Genomic DNA, 12,160 nt, shown 5'->3' with positions numbered 1-12,160 from the left:
TACAGGAGTTGGACTATGTCCCAGTCTCCTCTCCCAGCCCGTCTCCTCAGGGTGACATCTTCACCCCCGGGGATGCCGCTTTCTTTCCCACAGAAACATCGTCTGCGGCTGGTGGCCACCGACGGTGCCTTCTCCATGGATGGTGACATCGCACCCCTGAGGGAGATCTGCCAGCTGGCCCAGAAGTATGATGCTCTGGTATTCATTGATGAATGCCATGCCACAGGCTTCCTGGGACCCAATGGCCGGTAAGGGGCTGTTTCACCCCTGTTTCTCCCCGCCGCCCCAGCCCCTGACTACCTCTGAAGCAAGGCCAAAGGTGTTGATGACCGACATATTTTTGTGGGGGGACTCATGGAGCCACCGATTCTTGAAGGCTTCACACCTCATCTTTAGGGCACCTGAGGGGATTGAAGGGAGGTACTTTAGCAATGACCCATCCTAACGTGACAGCCGCTTCTCTGTGTGTAAGGAATGGTGTGGTCATCTCATCTGTCTCTCCTAGCAAGCAGTTGGACTTCCTGATTTCAGAATCTTTCTCCTCTCAGCCATCACTTTCAAATGCTTGGGCCTTGGGGGTTCTGTGGAGTTAGCTTTGATTAGTTCCCTCAGGGCAGCTTTTTCCTCTGTCCCTGGGAATTCTCCAGGTGCCAAACAGTGCACTTGCTGGAGGTGTTTGCTGAGAACAGATGCTTCACGTGCTTGTTTTGTTCAGGCATGTAAGCGCCAAGCGCTCCATTGCGTGGTCCTTGCTGCTCTCCGTCTACTGGAAGAGAGAGACCTGTGTGAGACACCACCTGTAGAAATGAGCAACGAATCCCTCCTCAGATGGAAGGAGGGAGACAGGAGATGACAAGAGAAGGAAGCCATCTCTGAAAAAGGCAAAAGTTGCTCTATGAAGAGGTCCCTTCCAGCTCTCTCCTGTCTAGGCAGATCTTGTGGGAATCTGGCAAGTCCACATCAAGCTGTGAAATGAATGAGAAGTGGGAACTAAGTCCTGGTTTTCTCACTGAGGCCACAGCAGATCTTTCGTCATGGATCAAAATGACAGTGCAAGAGGCACCTTTTAAGAGAAGGGATGCCGCTCCTGGTGGCACTTCATCACTGACAAGATAGGTAGTCATGCTGAGCTGTAGTATATTCCAGACCCCGTAGTTGTACTGAGCTCTCTTAAATTTCAAACTTCATAAGGAAGAAATCATAGGATGTCTTGTAATCTTCCTTCCTTGGGCATGGTAACCATCCTGCGAGTTGAGGTAGACCTTGTCAGTCTGTCCCAGTGAGCTCTGTGGTCCCACCAGCTGCAAAAACAACTGTTTTGGCTGCACTGAGGTGTGTAAGTGCAGAACGGCTTGAGGAAGAGGGAACAGTTACTGAGCGCTTCATGAGTTGTGCTGGTTTCAGTGTGAACCCGATGGTGTTGTCTACAACACTGTTTCGAGAGAGCCAACAGCTGGGTGGCCATGCCCCGTCCTGCCTTTTTGGGCTGGAGGACATGAAACTGCAGAGCGTGTTGGCCATGTCTGGTTGGTTCCAGTAGCGTAGATCTTGACACGGGTGCTTTGGGCCTGTGTGCATTTACGGCAACACATCAGTGATGTGCACAGCCCACCTCAGGGGACATCGGCTACTTTAGCCGGGCAACTGTTTTTCCCTGGTGTATGTTAATGGTGTGGCGTGTCAGAGGCATGTGCAAGACCTACCTTGATGCCTAGTGCTCTGATTGGACTATTAAACTTCCATGTGGGAACTTTGATCGCTCTCCCATCTGTAAGGGATGAAGAACCCATGCTCCTGCCTCAGGAGATCCCAACTTAGCCTTTCTGCAGGAGAAGGGAAAGTCAACACTTGGGCTGAACTAGCACAGGGGGGCGTTATTCCTTTACCAGAAGAGGGGACACCAGAGACCTGTCTGGTGGCGCTTTGTTTCCCTTGAGGCATCTGGTGTAGAGCAGCTTCCCTGGTGTATACTGGCACAGCTGATAATGTGATACTCCTTTTTCTACAGGGGTACCGACGAGCTCCTGGGAGTGATGGACAAAGTCACCATCATCAACTCCACCCTAGGAAAAGCTCTTGGAGGAGCTGCAGGTGAAAGCATTTCCCTAAGGACCTCCACACTCTAAAGAGCTCCACAGCATTGCTTTGATGTTTCCTTCCTCTGTCTAATGACAGCAACAAATGCATGTTGTCCTCTTCTGCTGGTGGCATGAGGCTCAGTTTGGGACCTCGCTGCAGGCTCAAGGGTGGTCCTGCCACGTGCTCCTTTTACTGTCATCTTCCCTATGCATTTGCCTTTGGGGTCAAGGTGGAAACTCTTGGTAAAAGGTATCAGCTGGGATTATTTTTTTTAGGCCTGGTTTGTACTGAAATTCTTGCTGCAGGTCGGCTTTATCAAGGGGGTTCCCTCTGAACAGGTCACCCTGGGGTGCCTTGTCCATTTCTCTGTCCTCCATCTGCAGGCGGATACACAACCGGCCCCAAACCCCTCATCGATTTGCTCCGCCAGCGTTCCCGCCCATACCTCTTCTCCAACAGCTTGCCCCCCGCTGTGGTGGGCTGTGCATCCAAGGCCCTGGACCTCCTCATGGAGAGCAATGCCATTGCACAGTCCATGGCTGCCAAGACCCAACGGTGAGTGGGCCATATTGGGGTGGGGACGGGGGGAGAGGTTTGTTAGGAATGAATTGTCCATATGTGTTTATTCACCCCCCGGTGATAGCCATGAAGGCAATTTGCAAGTCGTGGCTGGGGGATGCTCAGGGGAAACCACAGGATGTGCCTCTGTGTGTCAGACAGATATGTGGGTTGATGTGTCACAGCTGGATGCTCTGCAAGCTGAGACACATCTGCCTCTCAAGCAGCTGCAGTCCCCCTGGCATTGAGCAGGAAATGGCAAAAGGTCACTCCAAAAAGAGAGATCCCTTCCCTGCACAGGAGGTGCACGGGCTGCCAGGGGAAAGCAAGGCAGCGGTCCCCAAGGACAGGAGTGACGAGGTTTTACTCATCCTCTTGTTCTCTCCACCAGGTTCAGAAGCAAGATGACGGCAGCTGGCTTCACCATCTCGGGCAAAGACCACCCCATCTGTCCTGTCATGCTCGGGGACGCCCGGCTGGCTTCAGTGATGGCTGAGGATATGCTGAACAGAGGTGAACCAGGGAGGGAGCTCTGGATGCAGACATATGCCTTGAGGGAAGGGACAGCCTCCAGGGGATGTTCCTGCATGAAATCTGTATTTTCTGTCCTGCCCAGCTGCAAATTTCCTTGTGGTCTCCCACAGATGCTCCTGGCTTCACCTCCTCTCTCTTTTGGGGTGGGGAGGGGTTTACATTAGCCCTCTTGCCCTGCCATGCTGCACTCCATCCCCATCCCTGGCCCTAACCTTCATTTCCATGCTTGGGAGCAGATTCCACTTGAAAACCCTGAAGCCTGGAAATGGTTATTGAGAGGGGAGTGAGGATCCAAAAGCCTTTCTCTGTCACCCAGTACCACCTCAGCTCCCTTCCCTCTAGCCAGCTCTGACTCTCCGTGCGTTTCGTCCCCAGGCATTTATGTCATTGGCTTCAGCTACCCCGTGGTCCCCAAGGGAAAGGCCCGCATCCGGGTCCAGATCTCGGCCGTGCACAGTGACGAGGACATCGACCGCTGCGTGGAAGCCTTCACTGAGGTGGGGCGGAAACACGGAGCACTGCCTTGAGGGGCCAGCAAACACCTCCTCTGGTGTCCTCCCTGCCCACAACCCAAGTGCCTGTGCCAGGGGAAAAGTCTTGAGCAGCACGCTGCCAAAAGCAGGACCAGTCTTCAAGATGTCTCAGCCTGTGGAAAGCTGTGGCTGTTGCAGCATGCTGGCAGCGGCGCTGGCAATCAGCTCTTGTGTCATTAAAGGTGTCCTGCAATGCAGCAGATATATGTCCGGCTGTTGTTTTCTCAGCCGGGAACTGCAGCCCGTCCCCATCCTCTCTTGCCGTGACCGGACATTCTGCTGTGTCTTCCCTAAAGCTTCGGTCCAGGCACTGAAGTGCTGCCGGTCCTGCAGTCTCCTGCCAATGGTTGCTGGTAAGCCTGAGGTCTCCTGCTTCCTCCACCTCTCCTGTGGCTCCAGCAGTGTCACCCCGGGAGATCTGCTTGCTGTAATTCCCCACTGAGGCAGGGGGGGTTCCCAAGCTCTTGGCAACCTCTGCCACCAGCAGCTGGTTTGAGGAAGAGGGCAATGGGCTGGCGAAAGCTCCAGTCCTCCTTTCTCCCCTTCCCACTCTTGGGTGTTGGGTGTGAGTCTTGCTTGGTCCCCAGGGCTGGCTCTAAGGCTTTGCCCATCACTGTAGTGCTCCCAAACCTGCCCTGGGAGTTGCAGCTCGCCCCAGAGAAGCTGCCGGGCAGTGGGGCAAGCTGAGGCGGCAGCGGTCAGTAGCCTGGTAAGAGGGCCTGCATCTGTCTGGGGCTGAGGCCGGGGTCTGAGCAGGTGACAGAAACCTGTAATTTTCCTCCATCACCTGCAATTTTCACACAGCAGAGAACACGCAGCAGGCTGGGATCTCTGGATTTGTTCCTCTGAGCCGTGCTGGGCTAGCGATTTAGCACTCGAGCAGGAACAAGTGGGTCCTGGGCGTCTCTCAGGATTGCTTTGTTTGCATCGGTCCTGCTCTAGATGAGAAATCATGTGTCTCCTGCCGTCTGCCCACGTGCCGAACTGGATACCAGCTGCCTGCAGCCGGGGACAGGCAGACTCCAGGCGAAGTGAGGCTGTGCTGTGCTTGGGTGCCAGAGCACTGGGTCACAACAGCAACGACCTGCTCTGAAAAATGCAGTGAGGGAGCAAGCTACGAAGGCGATAACACACCTGACCTGAACCAGAGCAACTGCTGAGGAATAGAGTAGTTAATTCAGGGTTGCAGCACTTTCTGTGCTACGGAGGGCAGGGGAGAAATGTATTTTCTGTGGGGCTGCCGCCAGACCTTGTCAGAGCACCTGGTAGCTGAACTGTGTGCCAATTTTATTTAATTTTCCACCTCCACAGGAAGCCAAGCTCAGCCTACTGATAAAGTATGATATGGAGTTCCCTCTGCATGGCATCAGGCCCTCATGGTGCTACAAACCCTCTTCCTTCCCCACTCCTTATCAATGGGCAGTATTTTGGGAATAGGGAATCTAACGGGGAAAGAGCAGGGGGTTGTGCTCAGGCCCCTCTTGCAGCCTGGAGGAGATGAAGCTTCATCCAGACGGACACTTGTACAGGGGGGTTGAGTCCCTGCACCGAATCACTGCTGTTGGAGCCCGATGCGCTTGCAGCCCTTGCTCCCCACTACTTGCGCACCTCCATTGTACACCTGTTCCGTCCTGCCCATGTCTCTTGCTCTGCTCAGGGCAGCCAACCCAAGCAGCTTAACCCTGCTCCAGCTTTCAAGTGCCTCCTCCATGGGACAGCAGCCTACGCAGACCTCTCGCTGCTCCGCCACAAGCAAGAGCAGCAGCAGCCTCCTTCCCCTGCGATGCACACACTTGTTTTAGCGTGCACGCCTGTGCTTCCCCCCTTCTCTTCCTCCTCCTCCTCTCCTCACCAGGTGCCCTGACCTCCCTCTCCCCTCCGCCTCTCCCAGGCCCCCTCAGCAGCTGACCCCCCTCTCCGGCTGCCTCTCCGCCTGCTTCAAGGCCGAGCTCTGCAGCAGACTGCGGTTTGCACGGTGGCACAGTGAGTGCCGGAGCCCGGGGAAGAGAAGAGGGTCAGGCGATGGCACACTGGAAATGAATAATGCAGCACCCATCGACTGCAGGCGCCGTGTTAATATTGCATTCCCAGGCAAAGCCTCCAGCTCTTTTATTTCTTCAAGGCTTCCCAACCCAGGTCTGATCTGCAGCTCTTTGCAGCTTTTAGCCGAAAGAGCAGAGGACTTTTTGCTGGGTGGGATGTAGAAGCAGACACCCCTTTTTGAGGATGCAGTTCCCACGCTGGGGCTCGCCGACCCACCCCAGATCCCTATGCTGATCTGCCATGTCCCTCCTGTCCCCAGCCATTACCCTCTCCACCATGTGGGGTAGGAGTGGGAGCCCCATGTCTCTCCCATTGTACTTCCAAGTAGGGGACTGTCCTGTCCCATCCCATTTCCATAGACACCCACCCCCACGGATGCTTCCAGCCCTGAGTCTCTGCTGTCCCCACGACTTCCTTCACCTGCCCGGATGAATAACCCTCACCGGGCTGTCCCCTCACAGCCCCAGACCTGCCCCCCTTCCCACCGACGCTTTCCAGCCCCTCTTCAAGCTGTGGTTTCCACCCTGAGGTGCCACCCACCTTCCCCTGACCCTTCCCAGCCGGTGTCCCTCTGACCTTTCTCTCTGCCCGCAGGGATGCCCCGGCTCAGACTGAGCCTGCTGGGGCAAATGTGAACAGGGTCTGAACTTGCCGTTGGGTGCTGTGATTTTCCCACCCCATGTCCTTCGCCGGAGATAAATGCCACGCAAGGGCCCCCACTGGTGCAACTTCCCCGCGCCGGCAGGCAAGGGGGCGAAGGAGCTGTGTCCCTCCCCACACACCCAGGGGCTTCGACGAGAAACAACAATGCCCGCAGTCACTCCCCGCTTCCTTCTGGTGGTTTATTTCTCCAGTTGGGACCCCCCCTCTCCCCAGCCCTGGGGCAGCATCCAGGTGGCTGCTGGCTTCTTCAGGCCATCAGGCTGCAGGAACAGGTTCTGGGAGTGGGGGGTGTGTGTACCTCCACAGCCCCCTCAGCGGCAGGAGCACTTGCAGGCAGCCACGACGGGGTAGGGGACCTGCCGCCAGGCGCAGTGTGGGGGTCCGGGGGACCGGGGCGCCCAGCAGTGCCAGGCCAGCAGCTTGATGTGGGTGATGTGCGCGGGGCGGCACATCATGCCAGGGGGCCAGGAGCATCCGGGCGGTCCGGTCTGGCAGGCGGTGTGGCGCACCCAGCGGGGCCAGAAGACGGGTCCCAGGTCAACCCAGGCGGAGGTCAGGCGGCAGGAGGCCCGCTCCACCAGCCACTGCCGCAGGTGGCGGGCCAGGGTCCCCAGCAGCTCGGGGGGCAGCCCCAGGCTGGGGGTCAGCAGGGCGGGCAGCTCCAGCCCCTCCACCTCCCGCCACAGTTTGCGGCGGTACCTCCCGGCCCCTTCTGCCAGGTCCCGGCTCAGGGACTCCAGGTTCTCCTCGGGGACGCTGCCGTTGCGGCCGTGGGGCTCCTCGGTTGCCATCCAGAAGGGGTCGAAGGCCAAGCCCAGCAGCCGGCGCAGCCGCCCGGGGCGGAGGTGCCGGGGCTTGGGGGAGTATCGGTAGTCCTCAGGGGAGAGGGAGAGGCTGTAGGGCCGCACTGGGGCTGAGGGGCGGCCGCGCAGCAGGTGGGCGGCAGGGTCAGGGGTGCCGGATGGCGGCAGCAGTGGCTCCCGGGGTTCCTCCGGTGGTGGCGGTGGTGGGCCCGGGGTGCCCAGTGGTGGTAGCAGGCAGAGGAGGAGGAAGAGGAGGAGGAGGCAGCCACGGTGGGGTCCCCCCATGGCGAAGCGGCGGCGTGGCGTGCTGTGCCAGGCTGAGGGTTCTCGCTTCGCCGCATCCCCCGGGTTATCACCGCATCCCCAGGCACGGCCTTCCCCTTTCCCCTGGTTAGGGCGGCTGATAGTGAGACGGCCGCTCCCAGGCGGGGAGGGGAGGATGCACCATCCCTCCTCAGGTCGAGGAGTGCCCCCGGCGGTGCCATTGGGGTTTCGGTGGAGGGGAAGGGGCCAGCGCCTCCCTCCTCCTCCTCCACATCCCGCCCCATCGTTGGAAGAGGCATCCAGGACCTTCCCAGTGAAGGGAAGGTGGTGGACTTTGGGTCTTGCTGGGAAAGGAACACCAAGTTGGGCTCGGCCTCAGTGCATCTGGAAGTCCGCAGGGGTGGATGTGGTGGCAGGGCAGTGGTGTGGGAGGACCCCATGGGTCACTGTCACCTCCCAGCATGTCAGCCGTGCTGTCCTGGGTAGTGGTGAGGGAGCTGAACCTCTGGAGATGGCCTCCCTGGACGGCTTGTCCTCCCTCCCCACACTGCAGTGCCCTGGCAATGCTGGTGGAGGAGACCTGGGCTGGATGGACACCAAAACCTGCTTTGCCCTTCTTCCCTGGGTCAGACATTGTGGGAGAGACTCGATCTGCTCTGTGCCATGCTACTAACAGCTCATTAATAACAGCTAGTAATAGCAATTAATTGCTTGTGCTCCAGAAGGTTTAGACCCATATCCCGAAGATGGGGCAGGGTCCAGGCTCACCATGGTGGGATATTCATGTTCCCTGGAGGTGCTGGGCAACACGTCCTGAACACCCAGCATCGATGGGTGCCCACCGGGCCCTGTGGGACCCTGTCCCCTTCCACCCTCCCACTGGAAAGCGTTAGGCTTTTTCTCGGCTGCCCTCTCCTCGCTGGAGCAGGGAGCATCTGCGGGAAGGCTGGGCAGAGAGGAGTTAACTCCAAACCCAACCTCAGAGAGAGGGGAAAAAAAAAAAAACAGAGATCAATGGATCAGCAGCTAGAGCAGAGGGAGGGAAAAGGGGGAGACAGAGAGAGAGGAGAGGAGCTCCAGGAGAGAGGCGAGTGTAGGAGACAGAAGAAGAGAGAGCAGAGCTGGCAGCGGGTGGCAGCGGAGCACCAGGCAGGGGTGACAGCGCGGCCCCAGACAAACTCTTCGTTAGCCTGTGTTCTCCTCGCTGCTGCTGCCCAGGCTGGGTCGGAGGTCTCCACTGAGCAAGCGGTGAAGCTGCAGGCCCTTCCTCACAGAGGTGAGTGCCGGCTTCCCACACAAGGGGTGGCCTCAGGCTCCCTGAGCAGGGACACAACAGTGCCCAGAGATACCACACTGCCTATGTGTGAGTGTGTGCCCAGAGGGCAACCAGGGTCCTCTGCTCCATCGAGGAGATCCCATGGGGCCAGGATGGAAAAGCCAGATAGTTACCAGTAGGACAAAAGGGACCGCAGAGCCAAAGAGGCAGGGACAACCTTTCAGTGCAATACAGAGACCGCTGGGAAGAAGTGCATGAGCTGAAGGATGGAGGAGCGTGGGGCGAAGGAGCTTGCATGACCCAAAAAAGAGTTAATTGCATGTCAACAGTTGCTAGATAACAGTGTCTTTCCGTCTTGGTTGCTGCTCAGTGAAGGACAATTTGTTCTAATGATAGCACAACACAGGGAAGGCTCATTAGGAGATAGGCTGTTGGTGCTCCCTGCCTCAGTGCAGTGTTACTCAGGGCTGGAGGAAGTTTTGCTGCAAACCACAGTACCTTGATCTGTGCTAATAATTACACTCTATCACAATGATCACCGTGTTGTGTTTCAGGCAGCTCTGAGATCTCCCCCTCTTTTCTAGCCACCACCATCCAGGCTGTGACCACCTCTCAGCATCAGGAAGAGCTGCTCCGAGTCACCTCTCCTCTGTGGAGCATAACTACTGTAAACGGAGCAAGGGGCAGCCAGCTCTGGGGTGGAGGTGGTCCCAGCTTAAGGAGCTCCCTTGAGGTGGGAGTGTGGTGGGGTGCTGCTGCTGTGGGGTGTCACTCAGGCATCAGGTCCCTGCTGCCAGAGGTGTCACAGCCCCGAGGTGAGGGTGGCAGGATCGGTCACAGCCCACGGGAGCCCCCTTCCCCACAGCCTCGTGGCTGAACCCTGTTGAACACCAGCCAGGATTTAGGCTTGCTGAAGCAAGCAATCCCAAGAGGTTTAGCAGCTTTGGGATTGTAGGAGGAATGTAGGGGAGGCCAGGTGGCAGGGCAGGGGATCCTTCAGGGGGCTGGGAGCACAGGAGTTGCCGTGGTGGGGACGTGAATGTGGGCAGGAGAAAGGGGCTTCGTCTCCACTCGTGCCAGGCAGATGTGGGCTGACTGATCCCAGTGGCATTCTTGCCAGCAACGTCATGAGGATCTTGATGTCATCATTTAACCGGCCAGTTGGGATTGGCATCTCTGGGAGAAACGAGGGCATCAGACAAAGGCTGGGATCAGACACCTTAGGGCCAGAGCTCTGGTGGCCACTGCAGTCAACACTGAGCAGCACCTGCTTGCCTACAGCCATGCACAGGTGCTGTGTCTCCCATTGTCCCCACGCAGGTTCCCGCAGTTAGATGGGGAGATGCCGGGAGGCTGGAACGCCTCCTCTGACAGCCCAGAGCTGCGAGCTGCAGGGATTATTGTGCCCGTCATCTTCTCTTTCATCTTCCTCCTGGGGACTGTGGGGAACGGGCTGGTGCTGGCCGTGCTGCTGCGGAATAGACAAATCAAGTACAATACCACCAACCTCTTCATCCTTAACCTGGCCATGGCTGACCTGTGCTTCATCGTCTGCTGCGTCCCCTTCCAGGCTACCATTTATACCCTGGATGGATGGCTGTTTGGGGCGTTTGCCTGCAAGGCTGTGCATTTCCTGATCTACCTCACCATGTATGCCAGCAGCTTCACGCTGGCTGCCGTCTCCATTGACAGGCAAGTGTCCCCTCCACTTTGAGTCCTTCAGCTCAGGGACAAAGTGTTTGCTACCCTTGAGAAGAGGGGTGGGAGAAAGGCCGGTCCTTACCCTGTTGAGACTCCTGTAAGAAGCAGGTAGGGTCTCCCCAGAGGCAGGGCCAGCAAAGCCAACCTCCCCATCTTGCTGTGCCCTCTCCCAGCATCAAGCCAAACTCTCGGCCTGGTTACCCAGCCCTCACTTGGGAAGGAGGAGTGTAGGCATATGCTGAGGCTTGGTGTCCACCATGCAAAACCAAGAATGGCAAAGCCCCAGGGCAGCAACACACCAGAGGAGAAAGAGGGAGCCCTCTAGGTCCTGCTCCTGTCCTTGTCTTCCCTGGTTCAAGAGGCACTCTGCTTGCTCTTCCCGAGCTAGCACAGCAGAGCGGGTGATGGAGATCCCAGACCCACTTTTGGGATGACCAGTGAGTTCACTGTAACCCTCCCTCCCAAGAGGTGAGGAGAGGGAGGGATGGATGGCTGCATGGGCAGGGATCCACAGACAGCAGCTCCACAGGGCAGGAGAGGTATCTCATCTCACCCACACAGTGTTTGGTTTCTCATTCTCCTCCCCTGTCCCACCAGGTACCTGGCCATTCGCTATCCACTGAAGTCCCGGGATCTCCGCACCTCCCGAAACGCAGGAATGGCCATTTTAGCAATCTGGTCGCTGTCGCTGTTCTTCGCAGGGCCTTACCTCAGTTACTACCAGATTGTCCATTACCACAGGGTGCCTATCTGCGTCCCCATCTGGGAGGACCAGCGACGAAAGATTCTGGACATCCTCACATTTGTCTTTGGATACCTCCTGCCCGTGATCGTGGTGAGCCTGGCATATGCCAGGACCATCAAGTTCCTGTGGACCTCCATAGACCCCATAGAAAGGATCTCGGAGTCCCGGAAGGCCAAGTGTAAGGTCACCAAGATGATTGTGGCTGTGGCCATCCTGTTCTGTCTCTGCTGGCTGCCCCACCACCTGGTCATCCTGTGCTTCTGGTTTGGCCACTTCCCCTTCAACCGAGCCACTTATGCTTGCCGCCTGGCTTCCCACTGCCTTTCGTATGCCAACTCCTGCCTCAACCCCATTGTCTACGCCCTCATCTCCAAGCATTTCCGCAAGCGTTTCAAGCAGGTCTTCACCTGCCTCTTCTTCCAGAACAAGACCAGGAAGAAGAAGAAGAGAGTTGGAAAAAAAGTCCACGTGGTCCACGTGGGCAAAGGTCTCACCAACAGCACCAGAGGTTTCTATGGAGGCAACACTGAGGTGACCCACGTCCCAGAGGAGAACACCAGGAAGAGGCACCCTGAAGGTGCCAGTTATGATGCCAGAGCATGGACTCACCAGCTACAAGATGCTATGGTCTCTGTGCAGAAGGAGCTGCTGGAGGAGAAAAGTTTGGCAACAGCTGGCCATCCTCTAGCCATGACACCTACAAGAGGAACTGAGGAGTTTCTGACTGTTCATTACAGATGAGCAAAGTGAAGAAGCCTGTTTTCTAGCCTGTGAGTAGCCACTCCATTCCCAAACAGGCAGAATAATGTGCGGCAGAGGGGAACGGACAGCAGAGCCACCGAAACCTCCTGTGGCAACAGTTAATCAATTGTCCCCACTCACCTTCACTCCCTGGCCCACAGCATTCGTCTAAGAATGGCACAATCCACCCACAGAAATGCAGCGTGGAGGGACACTTTAA

The 12,160-nt window shown here is 57.2% G+C and overlaps 3 protein-coding genes across 3 annotated transcripts in view; 2 read left to right on the top strand and 1 right to left on the bottom strand.

Moving 5' to 3' along the window:
* The window catches only part of GCAT (glycine C-acetyltransferase), a 6,759-nt gene extending 2,858 nt beyond the window's left edge, over nt 1-3,901 (top strand). Inside the window, exons 5-9 of the mRNA XM_009881896.1 lie at nt 94-248; nt 2,009-2,091; nt 2,463-2,634; nt 3,029-3,150; nt 3,547-3,901. Of these exons, the coding sequence (XP_009880198.1) occupies nt 94-248; nt 2,009-2,091; nt 2,463-2,634; nt 3,029-3,150; nt 3,547-3,698 (684 nt within the window). The 3' untranslated portion in view covers nt 3,699-3,901. The remainder of the gene's footprint in view (nt 1-93; nt 249-2,008; nt 2,092-2,462; nt 2,635-3,028; nt 3,151-3,546) is intronic.
* A 2,820-nt stretch (nt 3,902-6,721) lies between these two features.
* LOC104283684 (noggin-like) lies at nt 6,722-7,498 on the bottom strand. The gene has a single exon (XM_009881895.1). It carries the CDS (start codon nt 7,496-7,498, stop codon nt 6,722-6,724), a length of 777 nt encoding a protein of 258 aa, XP_009880197.1.
* Nucleotides 7,499-10,083: 2,585 nt separating this feature from the next.
* Nucleotides 10,084-11,940, top strand: GALR3 (galanin receptor 3). Its single transcript, XM_009881894.1, has 2 exons — nt 10,084-10,445; nt 11,052-11,940. Exons 1-2 carry the CDS (start codon nt 10,096-10,098, stop codon nt 11,938-11,940), a joined length of 1,239 nt encoding a protein of 412 aa, XP_009880196.1. The 5' UTR covers nt 10,084-10,095.
* Nucleotides 11,941-12,160: the final 220 nt, after the last annotated feature.

Source organism: Charadrius vociferus, unplaced genomic scaffold, assembly GCF_000708025.1.
Source record: "Charadrius vociferus isolate BGI_N301 unplaced genomic scaffold, ASM70802v2 scaffold413, whole genome shotgun sequence".
Lineage (NCBI taxonomy): Eukaryota > Metazoa > Chordata > Aves > Charadriiformes > Charadriidae > Charadrius > Charadrius vociferus.
This window is presented reverse-complemented; position numbering and strand designations above follow the sequence as displayed.

Excerpts from the sequence above, each read along its gene's own strand:
- LOC104283684 (XM_009881895.1), bottom strand. The coding sequence starts at position 7,498 with ATGGGGGGACCCCACCGTGGCTGCCTCCTCCTCCTCTTCCTCCTCCTC.
- GALR3 (XM_009881894.1), top strand. The coding sequence starts at position 10,096 with ATGCCGGGAGGCTGGAACGCCTCCTCTGACAGCCCAGAGCTGCGAGCT. Across the intron at positions 10,446-11,051 it reads GCTGCCGTCTCCATTGACAG|GTACCTGGCCATTCGCTATC; the intron begins GCAAGTGTCCCC and ends CTGTCCCACCAG.